General features: G+C 41.5%; 1 protein-coding gene across 1 annotated transcript in view; it reads right to left on the bottom strand.

The window, feature by feature from the left end:
- The window catches only part of LOC124122166 (mRNA-decapping enzyme 1B-like), a 169,429-nt gene continuing 155,505 nt past the window's right edge, over positions 1-13,924 (bottom strand). The window contains exons 9-11 of the mRNA XM_046485292.2: positions 11,968-12,109; positions 10,338-10,447; positions 1-9,938 (exon numbers count right to left, since the gene is read on the bottom strand). Of these exons, the coding sequence (XP_046341248.1) occupies positions 9,861-9,938; positions 10,338-10,447; positions 11,968-12,109 (330 nt within the window). The 3' untranslated portion in view covers positions 1-9,860. The remainder of the gene's footprint in view (positions 9,939-10,337; positions 10,448-11,967; positions 12,110-13,924) is intronic.

The following is a 13,924-nucleotide window of genomic DNA, read 5'->3' on the forward strand; positions in this document are numbered from 1 at the left end:
TCATGTTCATTTTGTTTATTTCTATTGTTTACTATTGCATTAATTGATAGAATTAAATTCAGGTAAAATTTAAGTATGTGCATGCCATGATAACTACAGTGTATCAAATTTACTCACCATCCTAATAATAGCAAATACATGTATTGTGTCATTTAGAAAAAGATGCTGTCTGAATGACTGATAGCGATCTATTCAATACACACTTAATAAGTCTCAAAGTCAGATTGCATTCTTATTTCAATATCAATTCTTGGGATCTTGTATAGGGAAGTCAAACCATAAAAAAACGTAATGAAATATCATTAAGTATTTGTTTCCTTGTTAAATGATGTATAAGACCGGACAATGTCACAACCAAAGATCACAATTACAGTTAACCATGGCAACCAAATGTTAAACAATGTATAAAGTTATACAATAAATAAGTCCTGTTTTTGAGTTTATCATGCAAAACTGTCCTAAAAATGAATTCCACAACTTAAAATGAAACACAGCACCTTACTGAAAATATTAAAAAGTAAATTTAGTGTTAGGTTTTCTTCTGACATGTAAAATTTCTTGCAAAAATATGATCAATGAAAAAACATAAGCATTTGTATCATGTCATGGGACACACACTAGTCGTGTGCCTAGTTAATGCTTACAATACATATCTACATAATTGGCACAAGTTTCTCATGCATCTAGACATATAATAAAGACAAATTCTGAGTTTTGTACAGGTTTCAGAAGTATGTGTTGAAATTCCACGTATTATCTATTAACCAGAGGTTGACAATATTGAGCAGTAAAAGCGCAGACCTGCAACTGAGCCAACAACCTCTGACTATGCCTATGATTATTCCAAGTCTTAGCACCAAGATCACGTGGTGGAACAGTCCCACATACTGTTATCGTCTCTACCAGCATCAGAGACCAGGGTGCCGTTGTACAAAACAACCGTAGCGCTACGACTGTCGTAAGTCTATGTTAAAGTATGGGAGTTACGAGCACCTTACGTTAAGATCACTTAGTACAACGGCACCCAGGACCTTTATTCTACAAAGCAGTCTCAGCATCTACCGACCATCTAAGTCTCAGTATATGGAGTTATAATAGTCTTTGCACTAAAATTATACAGTGGAATCCTCCCATATCCTCTCTCTGTCAAGATCTCTGTTCTACAAAGTGGTCATTATGCTCTGCCTATCTTGGTCTCATTGATAAGGAGTTCTGACTGTCTTAGCGCAAACGTTACATGGGGAAATGCGTACCTTCGTTGTATGGGTCTTAGCACTCCAACTATCCTAAGTCACAAGATATAGTTGGATGGTTTGTTGTTTTACGCCACACTCAGCAATATTGCAGCTAAATGACGGCGGTCTGTAAATAATCAAGTCTCGACCAGACAATCCAGTGATTGATATCATGAACATCGATCCACGCAATTGCCTTTTACGGCAAGCATGGGTTGCTGAAGACGTAGTCTACCCCAGGATCTTCACGGGTCCTCAAGATATAGATCACTAAGATCACATGGTGGAACCCTCCCATACACTCTCATGATCTCCAGAGACAATCATTTAAGTTCTACAAAACGTCCAAGCTCACCTACCCCATAATGTAGAGCACTAAGAAATCTTCCCTTTACTCACATGAAACTTCCCTAAACTGCAGTGATGCACCAATTATTATTCTAAATACCATCATCATCCAACATTTGCATAACTAAAAGTACCAGGGTCTTGTTTCACAAAATGATCTTAGTACTAAGACTGTTACTCTCACAGTGAACATAAATGGACAACAATTATAGCTCTGAAACCACTTTGAAAACTGGTCATCAAGACCAACTGCATTTCTGGTCCAAGGGAGGTAATCCATGCATCTGGCAACAGAACTCTTTCACTGTCATTCTATACTGATATGCCTGGAAATCTTCGTGGTATGTATAAAATTAAATCCTGTGCATCAATCATTTTTCGATGACCTAAAATCAGAATTTGTCCTTTGAATACGCCACTACCAATGCAAAATACATTTGTTCCAACCAGACAGTATTTTTATCTTTAAAATCTCATTTGAAAATCTGTACTTTGTTAAGAACAACTAAAACTTGCAGCTTTGTTTGCCAAATAATATCATCACTGCGAACACAATCAACATTTGTGGAAATAAAATATAACAAATGGCCATCATAATCACCTACTAATCTGGCAGAAACACAATATGAAGAAGAATTTAAAGACATTGGTTTGATTTGACAGTATCACAATTTCGATCTGTACAATATCACACAAAAATAAACACAAAATGTACACGTTTTTTTAAACACAATGCACCGAGCTCCATATTGGCACAGAAAGGCTGAACAAATGACAATGTTATGAACTCACCACCTCTCATCCCCACATGGAGTCATGTCAATACTGTAAAAAGGAATACCCAAAGCAATAATTTAAACCTAAAAAAGAAATATTGGAATTGTCATGAGCTAAAAATAACTACCCAACTAGTACAAGGCCAAATAGCAAGATATATCACCAACCACTCCAAGCTCATATGCACAAAATGTTTTCAAATAAAACTGGCTGAGGCACTGATCACAGTTGATATAGTGAGTGAGTGAGTATGGTTTTACGCCGCTTTTAGCAATATTCCAGCAATATCACGGCGGGGGACACCAGCAATGGGCTTCACACATTGTACCCATGTCGGGAATCGAACCTGGGTTTTCGGCGTGGCGAGCGAACGCTTTAACCACTAGGCTACCCGACTGCCCCACAGTTGATATAGAGATAATGTTCAGGGAGACTTGGGTTGAGTCAGTTGGTAGTCCTAGCAACTATTTTAGTACATAAATTTGTTTGTTGTTTAACGCCACACTCAGCAATATTCCAGCTATTTGACAGTGGTCTGTAAACAATAGGGTCTGGACCAGACAGTCCAGTGATTGACATCATGAGCATCGGTATGGCAATGATGACATGCATCAACCAAGTCAGTGAACCTGACCACCCTATCCCGTTCGTCGCCTCTTATGACAATCATAGTCATCTGTTACGCCAAGCATTGCTTGCTGAAGATCACCCTGGATCTTCATGGGTCAACTCAAATATTAATGCTGTATAGTAATCTACCAGCTCAGTTTCACACATGTAATTAATCACAACATCTAGACCTCAACTAGAAATCAGCTCCACATGAAGAAGCAATGTCCCTGCTGACACCTGAATATAACTTAAGTATTAGGGGTAGATAACTGAATGTCAGTGTGTCTGACCTGGGTATTAGGGGTAGATGACTGAATGTCAGTGGGTCTGACCTGGGTATTAGGGGTAGATGACTGAATGTCAGTGGGTCTGACCTGGGTATTAGGGGTAGATGACTGAATGTCAGTGGGTCTGACCTGGGTATTAGGGGCTGATAACTGAATGTCAGTGGGTCTGACCTGGGTATTAGGGGTAGATGACTGAATGTCAGTGGGTCTGACCTGGGTATTAGGTGTAGATGACAATGAGGAGAAGATTGCAGGGGTTATAGGAGTTGTAGCCATCATAAATACAATGAATGAAGTGTCAGGGCTGACGCAAGGTTCATACAGATATGGACCACTACAACTGAAGGTCTTTTCAAGGCTTTCCATGGCTGCAACAGTCTTTTTCAAGGCCTTTTTAGTTGGGTTATTAGCCTTAGTCTGTCAATATTTCATTAAATTCAGCATACTATATAAAAAGCAGAATGACCATGACATATTTTCCAACAAGATATATTTTTCTCCCAACAAAAAATATATATTAATATTGTCAGCCATGAATTCTTTAGGGTCTTTGGCACACAAATCTATCACTGTGATAAATCTCACTCAAACATCTTTGGTATGCTTCAGTCTGCTTTAATTATTGATTAACAAGTATACGCCACTTTGTACAAATTCAAGGCTATTCATGAAAATTTGGTGATTTTCAAGGCCTTTCAAAGTTGACACTAAAAAACAAGGCTTTTCAAAAGGAACCGAAAAAATTCAAAGCATTTCCAAGCCTGTACGGACCCTGTGACGACTGAATGTGAGTGGATGTGGGTATTGGGGGTGGATGATGCGGAGAATGACACTGGAGCAGAATGAAGTCTTCACATACGTTCTAGACATAAATATCATGAATATACAGTGTCGGGGCTGAACATCATGAATATACAGTGTCGGGGCTGAACATCATGAATATACAGTGTCGGGGCTGAACATCATGAATATACAGTGTCGGGGCTGAACATCATGAATATACAGTGTCGGGGCTGAACATCATGAATATACAGTGTCAGGGCTGAACATCATGAATATACAGTGTCGGGGCTGAACATCATGAATATACAGTGTCGGGGCTGAACATCATGAATATACAGTGTCGGGGCTGAACATCATGAATATACAGTGTCGGGGCTGACAACTGAACGTCAGTGAACCTGACCTGGGTATTAGGGGGGGATGACAATGGGGAACAGTGTTTACAGTGTGTTCACATGGGTTGTACACATCATAAATACAATGACTATACACAGTAGGTGCTGAATAAATAGTGACTGCATGTGTTACATCCTTGAGATCACATTGATCAACTGAGTATGTGTAATCACAGACAACATCAATATGGTAAGACTGTGGAAGACAGACATTGTCTGATGTGTAGAGGGTGTGGCAATATGTAGCAGCAGCTAAATTACAGCAGGTAATACTGATCATGAAGAGTAACCTATATAGGTTTGTTGTGTTTAGGGAGAGTATGCCCATCTGTGATTGGTTCTTGGCAAACATTGTCCACTCAGGACTGTTACTTTCTATTTTCCAAAATTCAGGAACTCTTTTTTACTCTACAGGCCAATTTTAATTTCGGCTGATGCTCAGTTGCGTTGACCAATGATGGTGCCACAATATGGCCAACAGGTATCAATATACAGCAGGAGTACCAATGCTGGTGCCACCAATATGGCCGACCGGTATTGATATACTGCAAGGGTACCAATGTTGGTACCACTTATGGTTGACAGGTATCCATATACTGCAGGAGTATCAATACTGGTGCCATCAATATGGCTGACAGGTATCGATATACTGCAAGAGTACCAATGCTGGTGCCACCAATATGGCCAACAGGTATCGATACACTGCAGGAGAACCAATACTGGTGCCATCAATATGGCTGACAGGTATCGATATACTGCAAGAGTACCAATACTGGTACCACCAATATGGCCAACAGGTATCAATACACTGCAAGAGTACCAATGCTGGTGCCACCAATATGTATGACAGGTATCGATACACTGCAGAAGTACCAATACTGGTGCCATCAATATGGCTGACAGGTATCGATATACTGCAAGAGTACCAATACTGGTACCACCAATATGGCCAACAGGTATCAATACACTGCAGGAGTACCAATACTGGTGCCATCAATATGGCAGACCGGTATTGATATACTGCAAGGGTACCAATGTTGGTACCACTTATGGTTGACAGGTATCCATATACTGCAGGAGTATCAATACTGGTGCCATCAATATGGCTGACAGGTATTGATATACTGCAAGAGTACCAATGCTGGTGCCACCAATATGGCCAACAGGTATCGATACACTGCAGGAGAACCAATACTGGTGCCATCAATATGGCTGACAGGTATCGATATACTGCAAGAGTACCAATACTGGTACCACCAATATGGCCAACAGGTATCAATACACTGCAAGAGTACCAATGCTGGTGCCACCAATATGTATGACAGGTATCGATACACTGCAGAAGTACCAATACTGGTGCCATCAATATGGCTGACAGGTATCGATATACTGCAAGAGTACCAATACTGGTACCACCAATATGGCCAACAGGTATCAATACACTGCAGGAGTACCAATACTGGTGCCATCAATATGGCAGACCGGTATTGATATACTGCATGAGTACCAATGCTGGTGCCACCAATATGGCAGACAGGTATCGATACACTGCAGGAGTACCAATGCTGGTGCCACCAATATGGCAGACAGGTATCCATATACTGCAAGAGTACCAATGCTGGTGCCACCAATATGTATGACAGGTATCCATATACTGCAGGAGTACCAATGCTGGTGCCACCAATATGTATGACAGGTATCCATATACTGCAGGAGTACCAATGCTGGTGCCACCAATATGTATGACAGGTATCCATATACTGCAGGAGTACCAATGCTGGTGCCACCAATATGTATGACAGGTATCCATATACTGCAGGAGTACCAATGCTGGTGCCACCAATATGGCAGACCGGTATTGATATACTGCAGGAGTACCAATGCTGGTGCCACCAATATAGCCGACAGTTATTGATATACTGCAAGAGTACCAATGCTGGTGCCACCAATATGGCTGACAGGTATCGATATACTGCAGGAGTACCAATGCTGGTGCCACCAATATGGCTGACAGGTATCGATATACTGCAGGAGTACCAATACTGGTACCACCAATATGTATGACAGGTATCAATATACTGCAGGAGTACCAATGCTGGTGCCACCAATATGGCTGACAGGTATCAATATACTGCAGGAGTACCAATGCTGGTGCCACCAATATGTATGACAGGTATCAATATACTGCAGGAGTACCAATGCTGGTGCCACCAATATGGCTGACAGGTATCAATATACTGCAGGAGTACCAATGCTGGTGCCACCAATATGGCTGACAGGTATCGATATACTGCAGGAGTACCAATGCTGGTGCCACCAATATGTATGACAGGTATCGATATACTGCAGGAGTACCAATGCTGGTGCCACCAATATGTATGACAGGTATCGATATACTGCAGGAGTACCAATGCTGGTGCCACCAATATGTATGACAGGTATTGATATACTGCAGGAGTACCAATGCTGGTGCCATCAATACAGCTGACAGGTATCGATATACTGCAGGAGTACCAATGCTGGTGCCACCAATATGTATGACAGGTATCGATATACTGCAGGAGTACCAATGCTGGTGCCATCAATACAGCTGACAGGTATCAATATACTGCAAGAGTACCAATGCTGGTGCCACCAATATGGCTGACAGGTATCGATATACTGCAGGAGTACCAATGCTGGTGCCATCAATACAGCTGACAGGTATCAATATACTGCAAGAGTACCAATACTCTGATGCTTGTGTTGTCTTAACACTGTATGTATTCATTGACTGGCAACCAGACTGTGGGTGTGTGTGTTGTGGGTGTGTTGTGTGTGTTTAGTTTTAACCAAACACTGCTGTATTTAGACCAATTAAACTCCAACTTGAGGACATCATATGTTAATCAGCCAAATTGGTCAGTATTAAGATGGTCAAGAACCAATCACAAACTTGAGCACAAAATCTGGCTAACTGACACTGGCCTGATGAAAGAAATGGGTGCTTTTGAAATGAACACACTTTGGACCGAGCCTATATTTGAGAATTTATGGTACTGGTAAGGCTGAACTATAAATGTTTGGGATGAAATTCTTTTATGAATGTTACATATTTCACCGGGGCTAACAAATAGAAACACAACATCCTTAATGGGTCAATATCAAAATAACAAATATGTTTATGCTGTATGTCTCCGTCATCAAACATAATGTCTTGTACAATGACAGAATCCATAATCGTATTGGCACATAGAGGAACAAGCCTCATACACTGACAACACACTGAACATATCAAACTTGGTACACCAGTGTAGGAGGGCAACTCTGACAACATCATCACTGACTTGCCTCCACACTGACAATGTACTGAACAGTGTACACCAGTGTAGGAGGGCAACTCTGACAACATCATCACTGACTTGCCTCCACACTGACAATGTACTGAACATATCAAACTTGGTACACCAGTGTAGGAGGGCAACTCTGACAACATCATCACTCACTTGACTCCACACTGACTTGGGTACAAAGACATAAAAAGACTCCCAAACATGAACCAAATCCTTTCTGGATTCAGTTTGTTACCTCGATGACAGTAGTTGGAGAAGGACCTCATCACCAAACTTTTAACAACTTTGATAAGAATTGCAACGCAAATGTCAAACCTCTGATGTAAGATTATGGATCAGTTTAACTTATCAGGGTTGTATACTTGGGATCAGGGCATAGAGAGTAGGGGTGGGTAGGGTCTGGTGCTTCCTATAGGGGTGGGTAGGACCTGGTGTTAACTATAGGGGTGGGTAGGACCTGGTGTTAACTATTGGGGTGGGTGGTCCTAGTGTTTATTATAGGGGTGGATGGACCTGGTGTTTACTATAGGGGTGGGTAGGACCTGGTGTTTATTATAGATGTGGATGGACCTGGTGTTTACTATAGGGGTGGGTGGTCCTAGTGTTTATTATAGGGGTGGATGGACCTGGTGTTTACTATAGGGGTGGGTGGTCCTAGTGTTTATTATAGGGGTGGGTGGTCCTAGTGTTTATTATAAAGGGTGGATGGACCTGGTGTTTACTATAGGGGTGGGTAGGACCTGGTGTTTATTATAGGGGTGGATGGACCTGGTGTTTACTATAGGGGTGGGTGGTCCTAGTGTTTATTATAAAGGGTGGATGGACCTGGTGTTTACTATAGGGGTGGGTAGGACCTGGTGTTTATTATAGGGGTGGATGGACCTGGTGTTTACTATAGGGGTGGGTGGTCCTAGTGTTTATTATAGGGGTGGATGGACCTGGTGTTTACTATAGGGGTGGTTGGTCTTAGAGTTTGTTATTGGGGTGGGTGGGACCTGGTGTTTGTTATTGGGGTGGACCTGGTGTTTATCATTGGGGTGGATGGGTTTATTGAACCAGATCCACAGGGCCTATTTATTGTTTACCAGTCAAATCTTTTCATTGTCTGAGTTTTCCTATAAATATGGTCTAAGCCTGGCTACATGAATCACACCCAATCACCAGGTAAGTCTGCAGACATAAGTACTGCAACACTAAACAATCCTCCATCACCACATGGAACACGTACGTCATCACTGAGTAACGCCACACATCTAATACATTGCACATTTATCAAATACTGGGGAAAATTAAGATACCTGCTTGCTGTCTGAATTATGAAGTGACTTAATTTCAAACCCAAATGATTTCCTAACAATTTCCTAACAATGAAAGAATATGATAGAGTGTACACCTTTAAACAATAACAGTATTATTTAACAGAAGTAGGGAATGAAAAGGAATTCTTGCTCAGACATTTGAAATCATCCCAAAATTTTCAGTATAACTTATGTTTAAGACATTCTTTAACATATTCAACTGATTACAACTTTTCAGACAATAATGTTCCCTCCAGCCTAATCTAATCACAAGCTTAGTGTGACATTGTACATGAATGAAAGTCTGTGTTGAACATGTTATGAAATAGCAAACTGTGTTTCCATGTGACTGACTGTGAAATATTGAGCAATACAGGACTAGGAGGTTCTCAGCAAGACCACACTGACCACCACTGACCATGCTGTCCATGGCAGGGAACAAGACACCTGGAATATTAATGTCAGCCAATATCTCACATTCTCCCAAAGCTAAACTTGGCTCCCATAACTTCAAGCTAATCTGACATACTATCTTTGACTATAAGAAGGTTTATTGCACAAGCAGTGTATACGGTATTGTCTCAGACAAATGCTCTCTGCAACTGGTCGAGCAAGGTGTTCTCTCATTGTACTCTATGGTAAACACCCATAAAATCCTGCATCATTCTCCTCAGTCCATACCGGGTACATAACATTGGCCATTGTGTAAGAGATATTCTCCTCTGTGACGTCCTTCATATCTCTGGAAGGAGTGTCTTTAAATGCAGGAACAAGTGAAGGGAGGCGACTCCTGCTACGACTTGTGACCGGACAGAGCCTTGAAGCTCTTCAGATATGCCTCATGAACGGTTGACACAAAAGTGTTGTCATTCTGAAGAAGAAAACAATGACACAAATAGAAATTATACTGACAGAAAAAGTGCAGTAATTTGGGTGAATTAGGGCTTTAAACCATGACATTGTATCCCTCCAGCCAAGGGAGGCAACTCTACACAGGGAGTGGCACAGCCTCAAATCACTGCTTCACAAAATGACAAATAGTGAGTTGAGTTTCATTCCACTTTTAGCAATATTCAAGCAATATCACGATGATTGCCCCTAAAAGACAAATAGAACAGAATCAAACACATGCACAAGAAGAAGCCCTGTTTGTCCATGCAGGACAGCAGGTGACTATACAGGTAGGTCTTACACAAGTCTGTGTTACTTGTGGGATGAGGACTATACTGCTTCAGTTGCTGCGCGAAACGGGACACACTATTCCCCTTACCTTAATGAGATAAAGCAGAGCTTGCTGTAACTGTTCTTTGGTGAGAGGTGAGTGACTGGTGGCAGTGGACTGCTCTGGTTCGGAGCCGTCACTCTGGGTGCGGTCTAGAGCTGAAGCAACCATACAACAAGTTTTTACCCAGGAGAAACAGGATTTACAAACTGTTCAGGCTAATATACCCTGCATTCGTGACCAACTCGTGTTATTCCGGGACAAGCCGAATAGCGACTCGTGCCCCTCTCGTGGCCATTTTTACGACCGGGTTCCGTCTTTGCGCAAACGGGCATACCTAAAACAATTGTCAACTCGTTGCGTAATGGTTCACACATTTTCCCCATATATTATATATATTTCAGATGCAATTTAAAGAACATCGGGACGTGCCGATTTATACAGTATGATTGAACACATTTAACTGTGTCTTTGGTATATTTTTAGATGCAAGACATATGTAAAATCAAAAATTATTTCTGAGGGATTCTTTGACGAAAAACTTGAAATCATACGCGCATTCTGATTGGTTTGTCGTATTTTCGCACATAACATTCATCGATAGGGGGACGAGTCTTCTTGCAGGTTACGGAAAGGGGCGAGCGGTGACGAATGATATACCCTGGTGTGATCTACCCAGTGTTTGAAATAATTTTAAAACCCAACAAGACAGAAGGTCAGGTGACACAAAAATGTTTCCTGCCCATCCTCAAAGTTACCTGCCCACATTCAGACATTATAAATATTGAATTGTCGTGAAAAATATGAGACAAATCGCGTCATGATTCGGTTGAATAAAGCAAACAATTACTTGAGAATCTCCAAGGAGTTGATGAAAAATATCTGCCAGGCAGTCGGGCAGGTGCAGGAAAATTTCATGCAGCCCCACAAAAGTTACCAGCCACGGGGAGGCGGGCAGTTATTTCGGACACTGGATACACCCCAATGGATATGCCTGGTGTGATATACCCAGGTGTGACATACCTGGTGTGATAAACGCTGGTGTGATATACCATGGTATGATATAATCCAGTGTGATATATCTGGTGTGATAAACGCTGGAGTGATATACCCTGGTGTGATAAACACTGGTGTGATATACTCCAGTGTGACATACCTGGTGTGATAAACGCTCGTGTGATATACCATGGTATGATATAATCCAGTGTGATATATCTGGTGTGATAAACGCTGGAGTGATATACCCTGGTGTGATATACCCTGGTGTGATATACTCCAGTGTGACATACCTGGTGTGATAAACGCTGGTGTGAATTACCTGGTGTGATATACCATGGTGTGATAAACACTGGTGTGATATACCATGGTGTGATATACCATGGTGTGATATACTCCAGTGTGATATACCTGGTGTGATAAACGCTGGTGTGATATACTCCAGTGTGACATACCTGGTGTGATAAACGCTGGTGTGAAATACCATGGTGTGATAAACACTGGTGTGATATACCCAGGTGTGATATACCCAGGTGTGATATACCCAGGTGTGATATACTCCAGTGTGATATACCTGGTGTGACATATCTCGAATGACGTACCCCGGAGTGATATATCTGGTGTGGTGCTATTCAACTGTGTCTAGTCGTAATGTTTGTATGAGAAGGGAGAGTGCACCTACCCACTGGCTGCTGTGTGGTGGGGGTGGTGGGTAGGGGGGGACTTTTCCTCTTATCATGTGATGACGAGAACGCCATGGGAGACAGCAGCACATCGGGACATGACACTGATGAAGAAGGGAGGATACCAACATCACCAGCCATCTACAAACACAAAGCATGACATAGAGCTATTACTGACCCTGTACAAACCCAAAGCATGACATAGAGCTATTACTGACCCTGTACAAACACAAAGCATGACATGGAGCTATTACTGACCCTGTACAAACACAAAGCATGACATAGAGCTATTACTGACCCTGTACAAACACAAAGCATGACACAGAGCTATTACTGACCCTGTACAAACACAAAGCATGACATAGAGCTATTACTGACCCTGTACAAAAACAAAGCATGACATAGAGCTATTACTGACCCTGTACAAACAAAGCATGACATGGAGCTATTACTGACCCTGTACAAACACAAAGCATGACATAGAGCTATTACTGACCCTGTACAAACACAAAGCATGACATAGAGCTATTACTGACCCTGTACAAATACAAAGCATGACATAGAGCTATTACTGACCCTGTACAAACACAAAGCATGACATGGAGCTATTACTGACCCTGTACAAACACAAAGCATGACATAGAGCTATTACTGACCCTGTACAAATACAAAGCATGACATAGAGCTATTACTGTCCCCTGTACAAACACAAAGCATGACATAGAGCTATTACTGACCCTGTACAAACACAAAGCATGACATAGAGCTATTACTGACCCTGTACAAACACAAAGCATGACATAGAGCTATTACTGACCCTGTACAAACACAAAGCATGACATGGAGCTATTACTGACCCTGTACAAAAACAAAGCATGACATAGAGCTATTACTGACCCTGTACAAACACAAAGCATGACATAGAGCTATTACTGACCCTGTACAAATACAAAGCCTGACATAGAGCTATTACTGTCCCCTGTACAAACACAAAGCATGACATGGAGCTATTACTGACCCTGTACAAACACAAAGCATGACATAGAGCTATTACTGACCCTGTACAAACACAAAGCATGACACAGAGCTATTACTGACCCTGTACAAACACAAAGCATGACATAGAGCTATTACTGACCCTGTACAAATACAAAGCATGACATAGAGCTATTACTGACCCTGTACAAATACAAAGCATGACATGGAGCTATTACTGACCCTGTACAAATACAAAGCATGACATAGAGCTATTACTGACCCTGTACAAATACAAAGCATGACATGGAGCTATTACTGAGTGAGTGAGTTTGATTTTACGCCGCTTTTAGCAATATTCCAGCAATATCACGGCGGGGGACACCAGAAATGGGCTTCACACATTGTACCCATGTCGGGAATTGAACAGAGCTATTACTGACCCTGTACAAACACAAAGCATGACATAGAGCTATTACTGACCCTGTACAAACACAAAGCATGACATAGAGCTATTACTGACCCTGTACAAACACAAAGCATGACATGGAGCTATTACTGACCCTGTACAAAAACAAAGCATGACATAGAGCTATTACTGACCCTGTACAAACACAAAGCATGACATAGAGCTATTACTGACCCTGTACAAATACAAAGCCTGACATAGAGCTATTACTGTCCCCTGTACAAACACAAAGCATGACATGGAGCTATTACTGACCCTGTACAAACACAAAGCATGACATAGAGCTATTACTGACCCTGTACAAACACAAAGCATGACATGGAGCTATTACTGACCCTGTACAAACACAAAGCATGACATAGAGCTATTACTGACCCTGTACAAACACAAAGCATGACATAGAGCTATTACTGACCCTGTACAAACACAGTTTACCTAATAAAACTGAATTATAATGAAATATCATTATTCCTGTGGTGCTAATTTGCATGCCAAGGAGCTTATAGTGTGTA

Source organism: Haliotis rufescens, unplaced genomic scaffold (genome assembly GCF_023055435.1).
Source record: "Haliotis rufescens isolate VD_foot unplaced genomic scaffold, xgHalRufe1.0.p SCAF_16, whole genome shotgun sequence".
Classification (NCBI taxonomy): Eukaryota; Metazoa; Mollusca; class Gastropoda; order Lepetellida; family Haliotidae; genus Haliotis; species Haliotis rufescens.